This window comes from Humulus lupulus, chromosome X (assembly GCF_963169125.1).
Source record: "Humulus lupulus chromosome X, drHumLupu1.1, whole genome shotgun sequence".
Taxonomy (NCBI): Eukaryota; Viridiplantae; Streptophyta; class Magnoliopsida; order Rosales; family Cannabaceae; genus Humulus; species Humulus lupulus.
Window position 1 is genome coordinate 122,806,951 of NC_084802.1, and position 8,249 is coordinate 122,815,199.

Below are 8,249 nucleotides of genomic sequence, written 5' to 3' on the forward strand. Positions count from 1 at the left end.
TGGCCGTTTGCAGCGCCTCGATGTATTTCACCTCGGCCTCCTTGAGTGCCTTAGTATGCTTTGCCTCAACTTCCTTCAGCTGCTCGGCATATTGGGCCTCAGCAATGCTAAGCTGATCACTAAGTTTCTTCTCGAACTGAGCGGCCAGTGTCCTCGAGCTCCGCCAGCTAGAGGTCATGGTAAGAACTCCCTGCAATCAAAAAGAGATAAAGTTGTTAGTAGGGACAAATTGACGAAGAAAGTAAGTAAAGTACGATAAAAAACAACAACTTACAGCGAGCACTTCGTTCAGTGCGCGGTTGAAGACTTGATCAACCGCCATGGAACCAGTCTCTTAAATCGCCTTTCGGCTGCGACGGTGCTTTGTTATTCTGGACAGCCTGTCCTTGGCTGAATTAAGCACCACGCCCATGAGATCTTCTCTCGAGGCTTCTTCTCGGCGACCAGTATGCTGCTGGTCAGTGGAAGCTGGAGGCGTGAGGTCGACATGAGCTGGTGGAGGAGTCTGTTCGACCGGAGCTGGGGGGTCTTGATTCGCTAGAATCGGTGGGGATGTGTTATATTATTTCATATAATATAATATTAGATTAAATAATGTGACAAAATGTGATTTGTCACACCTTGTAACATTTTATTGAGAGTCACAAAATTGGACTAAAGTGTGTGCCCAAATGTGACATATTTTGGAGTTACAAAATCAGTTACAAATTTGTAACTCCCAAATATTACCCAATAATGTGTATATTATATGTTACACATTTGAGATTGGATTTCATAAAGTCATGATGATATATGACTATTGGAGACATGTTTTTAACTCCCAATAGGTGTTTGGAGGTTACAAAATCATGTGGGAAAGGATTTGTGACGTTTTGGAACATTTTGGAAAAATGACTTTTTTGTGCTGAAAATGGCCTGTGGCCGCGGCCTGGGGGACAAAAGCTAGTGGCCGCGGCCACTGAAAAGTCGTGGCCGCGGCCAGTGAGGCTGACAGCCTATGTGAATTTTCAGTTTTTTCCAAATTGAACGGTTCTAACATCCCAAATAACTCCCAAATCTCCATTTTAATTCCATAAACATCCAATTAAACATTGGTAACATCCATGAGGGTTGGTGGAATTTGAAATTCAAAGGGGTATCTCAAACTCTATAAATAGGAGTCTAATGCTCACTTGTATGACACACCATTTTTCATCCACAAAGCACTTGGCTGAAAAATACACCTTGAGGCTTGATAATTCCAGAGAGCTATTTCCTGGAGAGATCCCTTAGTGCTTAGAGAATAGGGAGAAATAAGCTTTTGGACAAAGGTCTTGAACCTTGTTCAAGTTGGTGATCCCCACTACTCTACACTTTGGTTGAGTGTGAGAGTTTGTTTGTGTTTTCATTCTTTTGTTCTTCTTATTTACTTGTATTATTATAGCATTGAGTTTGTAATCTTCTTCTTCTACATCTTTCTATTTACTTGTATTTTGAGCAATTGAGTTGTAATATTTATTTAATCAATATTATCTTGTCCATTGTATTTTTGCATAGAGTTGTATATGGTTTTTTCCATAATTCCATTGAGCAATAATATATATTCTCTAACAGGATGTCTCTTTGGCAGGAGCTGGTGGAGGAGTTGTCTCCTTTGTGGGGGTAGGCATAGGAGGGTCCTCTATTTGAGACCTCTTTGCAGAGGGATTGCTACAGCCTTCCCTAGGCTGGCGCTTGCTGGACTTTTTCTTGCTCGTTGATTTGGCATACAAGTCGAAGGCTTGGCCAGCAGGCATGTCTGCAAGGGAGAAGCAAGCGAACAGTCAGGCAATATAATATAAGGAGCTTACTAAGATAAGAAAACAAGGGCAGAGAAATTAAAAGCATAATACCCGAGCTATAATTACTGGTCACTACACTATTTACTTTACTAGTGCTACACTCACTCTCTGGCCTGAAGAAGTCTGAATTTAAAGTAGGTGTGTATTTAAAGTTGTCGTCCCCGTCAAATAGGTGACAGAGAATAGGCAGACTATCTAAAAGCAAAAAATCAGTACCGTTCTTGTTCGATGATTCAAGAATAGGCTCGGAGGCCTTCTTCTTGCCCTTCCCTAGGGGGACCGAAGTAGCGGCAGGTCGCAGGGCGCTGGATGGTTCATTAATGGTCACGCCTGTTGCCCTCCTCGTCGAGAGTTGTGACACATTTTGTTGTTGTTCAGGGATATCGCCGCCAGTGCCACTCCCCGCTGTGGACTCCCTCACATCTTGGTGAGGTGCCAAAAGGTCGACCAGCCTCAGATTGGCCTCTGTAACCAGTTGTTTGACACTTTTCTCTACGTCAGTCATGCTGGCCAAAAGGGCCGCTCGAATCTCCATCTCTGGAGTGGGGGCTGGTCGTAACCATGGACCTGAACAACATAAAGGGTATAATAAACGCGTGGGAATGATAAATGGTATTTAAGCGATCAGTAAAGTAGAAAATATACCTCCTTCGGTCAAGGCCAGGTTGTTGGCAACCAGGTCTGTGGTTAAAAAGTACTCCTAGAAGTACTTTCCTACATTGGACTTGTAGGTAGTCTCGCTCATGAAGATACGAGTCGTTTCCTGGTGGAAAAAATGAAAAAACCCAGTATTTTCTTGGTTGGGGTTGGATTTGAGGTTGAACAGGTAATTGACCTCGTGTGGCGTAGGAACATACCACTTTTTATGTCTGTATAGGATATAGAGTGCGGAGAGCATCCTATACCCATTTGGGGTTATTTGAAAAGGAGCGACCCCAAAATAGTTGGCCACTCCTTAGAAAAAAGGATGGAGAGGCAGGATTGCTCTTGCCTCAATATGATACCTCGACCAGGCGCTGAAGGCGCCTCCAGGCAGGTTTGCCCGTTGGTCTCTGGTGGGTTGGATTAAGGTTACCCCAGGAAGTCTGTACTTCCTTATATAATTGGCTATCATCCTAACCGAGATTCGGCTAGGGGGTGCAACATACCATTCGACGTTTGGTCGAAGAGTATCTCGGGGTTTGGCCTGTGTTTGGATTCCTGGCTTGGGCGTATTTTCAGCTCTACCACTGGTCGAGGGAATTTCAGCCCGAGGAGTAGGCTGATTTTCAGAAGGTTTAGACGGTTTCTTTTTTCTGGGCAGTGTATTTTACTCTACCCATATTTGGTGGATTTGAGTGAGGTCTGTTGGGTGGAATTCAAGAAAAAGGGATATCTGGGATAAGTAGTGACGATTATTCTTCATCCACGAGCAGCTGAGCGAGCAGGTCGTCGTCAATTGGCCTCTCACCTCCCCACGGATCTTGCATGAAAATCTATGAACAGAGAAAGGGAGATGAGAATCTACGACCTAAAAAACTTGTGTGAGGAGTTGGAATAACGTTGCTCTTGTATAAAAGTTAAGCTTTCATACAACCAGCAACATTCTAACAAAAACACTATGTTTCATACGAGCAGTTTGGAAAATGGATCTAAAAGCAGAAGTAAAAAGTTTTTCAGGAAAAACTTTTTCAACTTTGAAGGGGCGGGAAAAACTCAGTTTTTCTACAAGCTTAAAAATCGAATTTTTACTTTGATTTTACGCCCTAAATTCATGATCCTAACTACCAAGCTAATCCTTAACCCCTAACAAATTTTATTTCAAGCTTAAGTCTGCGTGCCTGTTTATCCCGAAACAAATTTGTGCAAAAACAATCAAGAATATTCAAGAACTCAGAAACTCAGAGTAAAAAATGGAGGTGAAATGAATATTGCATGGCACATCAACAACTGAAAGGTTTGAGGAAATTACTTGTATAAAAGATGGAGTAGATTTTAGAGACGCTAAGTCGAGTTGGCTGGGCAGGAATTTCGTAGATCACCAAGAACCGTCTGAGTTTCTGGAAGTTGTGCATCTTGTTCTTCGATTTTCTTGAAAGTAGAAGTAAAATGTAAAAAGTAAAACTGGCTTCTAAAGGATTATTTATATTAGCCGAGAAGCGGTTACCCAGGTAATCATTTTGGGTAACTTTTCGAGGCATGGGGAAACTCAATAGCCGTCAGACAACTTTTGGGAAGTTGGGAAGACGTGATTGGTTGCCTTTTTCAAGAAGGCATGGACACCTCTGATAGATTTGGTGGGGTATTCGAAGGGTCGGACTCCTAAGTTTGCTTTATGCTGGTCGCAGTAAAATAAACTTGGGGGGCAAATGTTTACCCAAAAATTGCTCCTGATGACGTGGCAAGAATTTATTGCATGCGGTTGGCACGTGGCAGCGTCAAAGTGAAGCGGTGTTGTTCGACTATCGACCAGCTCCTTATTGCTTCATCAGATCTCACGATTGGATGCGACCAGACTGGTCGCATGCTTCGGGTTATTTCCTTTAAAGATATGTAATCTTGTAATAACTACATTTATTATATTCTTTTTATTGCCTTAATACGCTGATATTAAGGAGAATCAAGGCCCATTGGCCCATATAACCCCCCTTGAGCCTATAAATATGCATGAGAGGGCTCAAGGAAGGGAGTTTTTTTTGAACATTTTTTCTGAATACTCTTAGAAAGAGCGTAAGTGTTCTTATCCACCGAAAAGTTGTAATTCTCCTAAGGTTTGTGAAACTCAAGAACCGTCACGACATTGGGATTCAACATCAATAATAAGACAAAGTGGACGTAGGTTGTTATCAGATAGTTGGGGCCGAACCACTATAAATCATTTGTGTCATTTCTTACAATTTGATTGCATTCTTGATTGCTTTCTTATTTCTTTGTCGTTATTCTGACTCCATGTCGTTGGCCAAATCAAATGTCAACAAGATGATACCAAGTTTGTATTTTAATAAAACACAGGATACCAAATGAGTATTTATCCTATAATTATTCCCAAATAATTACTGCTATACATTTTTCCTAATCTTTTTATACCTAAATTAATTATAAAATTTTGAAATTATATAAAAACAATTTATTAGAACCTTACATATATAAAGAGTCGTTTAAAGGCCTCTTCATCATCATCCGTAGTTAAAAAAGAAATAAGAAAAATTAGTTACAAGTTTTTATTTTTGTTTTTTAAAATTAATAACTTAATTTATGAACAATATCCAAAGCTTAATATTTTATGTAAAATAAACTTTAATTGCTCAAGTGTTTTTTTAAAGATTCATTTCAATTTAAAAGAAAATATAGTTGCGTACAATTAATTATAGCAATCTCTCAATGGCTGCTCTAAACTAGGAAATATGTAAAAAAAATAGCCAAGGACTTAAAATTCAACTCATCTGGTGCTCAAAATGTTTAGTTATAATACATAGTCTTTATCACCAATAAATTTTTCACCAAATGTAGTTAAGCTTTTACAGCTTCATTAAATATTTTTTATCTTTTATTTTTCTTTCTCTCTCTTATTAGTTATTTTATTAATTTTTGAATTTTTTTTATTTTAATTAATAAATAATATTTAGATAATGTAAAAAATAATATAAAAAATCTGAAATATAGTATAATATAAAAGTATTAGATAAAATTACTGCAGAAAAAAAAAAGAGATAAAAAAAGTGATATTAGAATCACCTATTTTTATTTATTTTGAAAGAGACGTTAAAAAATGTGATGTTAGAATCACCTATTTTTATTTATTTTAAAACAAATAATTATTAAATATTAACGTGATTGTGATCCCGTAATTATCTAAGTATCTTATAAATCAAAAAATAATTTATTAAGAGGAAATACAGAAAGTGATTATTAAAATAAAAGAATCAACAACCTAGCGAGATATTACAAAATACTAAAATAAATAATAAAACAAAAAATTATTTAAAATAAAAAAATTTAAACAAAAATGATTAACATGATAAACTTTTGCTACTGTGTGAATGTGATTGTGTGGTAGAAGAAAGAGCTACTGTTAGGTGATTTCTTAGACGATAAATATAATAAATGATGTGTCAGTTTATTACTGGTACGACATCAATGCAAGAGAGAAGAGAGAGGAGAGGCGGATATGTGTCAAACCAATCAGGTGCATGCATGAATTGGCTCTCCAGAGTTTTAAATAAACCAAAGGTCCTCTGTCGAATCATGATTCCCTGTCAAATTATGCTGTATCATAATATATATAACTAGTATAATTCTGACACTTTATTTAATTTTTTTTACTTTAAAAAACTGTTACCTTCCCAAGTTTGTCGTTAATTTGTAGATAAGGTGTTAACTTGTTTTAAGGACTGTTAGTTTAGAAAAATATTGTGATAGGTCTCACTCTTAAAATATTAAGATATAATTAAATACTATGACATTCCAAATGGACGACTCAAACATTTTTTTATAATATAAAATATATCCAATTAAATCAATTTGAACAAGCCCAAGATAAAAAAAAAAATCTATTTGAACAAAATTTAAAACAGATAAATCATAATATTCTTAAAAAATTGACATAATAATAGTAATTAACGTTATTATATTTTTATTGTATTTTTTATATAAAAAAAGAATGATGTTTTAAAGATATTAAAATTTACTTGAGAAATACATGTGAGAAAATCTTGAAACAAATAATTCCACATATTACTACTAGAAATATAGACTTTTACTTCGGTTTTTATAGTGAGCATACAAAAAAACTGAAGTAAAAACATTTTCAAACTCTTTTACTTCGCTTTTAAAATGGGTCTTTTTCATATATACCCGTTTTTAGACATACTTAACTAAATATAGCCAGCATCAAACTCTTAACTAAATATACCCGATTTTATAGCTGTGATTCCTATATTACCCTTACTCATACCGGTTTTATAGTTATAGCTCTTCCTGAATCGATATCTTCCTCTCCGATCAATTTTTTTCACCACCATCGATTTCTCCCTCTCCCATCAATTTCTCCACCACCATTGATTTCTCCTTCTCTCATCGATTTTCCACCACCATCTCCACTGCACTGCTGTTCCACCATCTCCATTGCACTGTTGTTCATCAATTTTCCCCTTCTGTTCCTCTGCCACAGCCACTCAAATCTGCTTGGTAAGTTCTTCTTTCTTTTGAGACTAAATTTCTCTCTTCCTCCTTCCTCAATTTTTATTTTTTTAAAATTTTTTTGAACTGTATGTGTTTGTTGCAATCGTACATATAAATTAACATTCATGTGTGTATAAAAATTTAGTGAAGTTAAATGAAATTGAATATTCCATATTATACATATTTTAAAATGCCTTCTAAGTGTTTGTTAAAATTACTCAATAAAATTGTGACTATGTTATTGCAAAAAAATTTCCACTGGGATCATTATCATTATCATGGAGAGTTTTTCTTCATTTTCACAAATTTATAGTGCTAGGAAATTGTTGATAAAATGCCTCTATGTAAACTATAAATTTGTGGTATAAAAAAGAGTTTGTTGATCTTTGTTTATAAGATTTTCAAATTTATATGTTTTTATTTTAATGCTACATTTGGCTCTTTGATTTGGAATTAAATATACTGGAATAAATTCTTAAACTTGTCTGATGTTTGACATGTGTGCTGGCCATTTCTGGGATCATTATTCTTGTACCTATATATCCAAAATTGTTGGTTTAATTGATTTTATATTTTCTGTAGGTTTGTACTTGATAGAGCAGGTCTTGAAGGTCTGTAGCTTGAACAAACACCTGCTGCCAGCTTGAACAAAGAATTAGATTTTATCCTGACATTAAAGTTCAAGGTCTGTAGCTTGAACTCAATGAAAGCTTTCGTTGATTGGCATGATTATGTTAGATATTATACTAAGGTTCTGTTAAATTAATTTAGAGTTTGTTTTTATGTAACTGTTTACCTAAATGAACAACTGGGTAAGGATACAGCTGTTAAAATATTGTTTTGCTGTATTAATGAAACACTATAAATACAAAAGCTCAGTAGCTCAATCCATTACTTGATCAGAGCTTTTATCAAACACTTTCTATTCTTTAAATGCTATCAGCCAAAAACATCAATCCTCTTCTTCAGCTTTCTCTTGTTTATTTTACTTTCTTGATTCTTCAATGCCTTCCGACACTTCTCACAGTAATGCTCCAGTGGTAGAATCTTCCGCCCCTCCAATGAAAACTCCTTTGTCTGGCTTCTCTGCCCTCACTACTCAGCTATTGTAGAATACAGAAGGATTTGTTTGTCTTGACTAGCTTTGGCATATGTTATTGCACATTGTAGCTGAACATCAGACTCTCTTAACTGCCTCTCAAGGAAATCAACCTTGTCAGAGGCATGAGTACCACTCTTAAGAAGGCCCAGCTCTTCATTAATCCCCAT

The 8,249-nt window shown here is 36.1% G+C and overlaps 1 protein-coding gene across 1 annotated transcript; it reads right to left on the reverse strand.

Annotated features, from left to right (window-relative positions):
• Window positions 1-334: 334 nt before the first annotated feature.
• LOC133806217 (uncharacterized) lies at window positions 335-8,249 on the reverse strand. Its single transcript, XM_062244343.1, has 3 exons — window positions 8,144-8,249; window positions 1,592-1,777; window positions 335-537 (listed from the first exon to the last, which is right to left on the reverse strand). Exons 1-3 carry the CDS (start codon window positions 8,247-8,249, stop codon window positions 335-337), a joined length of 495 nt encoding a protein of 164 aa, XP_062100327.1.

What these genes read in the sequence shown, in the direction of transcription:
- LOC133806217 (XM_062244343.1), bottom strand. Translation starts at nt 8,249, where the DNA reads ATGGGGATTAATGAAGAGCTGGGCCTTCTTAAGAGTGGTACTCATGCC. An exon ending in GTCTGATGTTCAGCTACAAT is followed by an intron (nt 1,778 to 8,143) that starts GTGCAATAACAT and finishes TCTCCCTTGCAG; the next exon opens with ACATGCCTGCTGGCCAAGCC. An exon ending in TCCTGCCAAAGAGACATCCT is followed by an intron (nt 538 to 1,591) that starts GTTAGAGAATAT and finishes CACCGATTCTAG; the next exon opens with CGAATCAAGACCCCCCAGCT.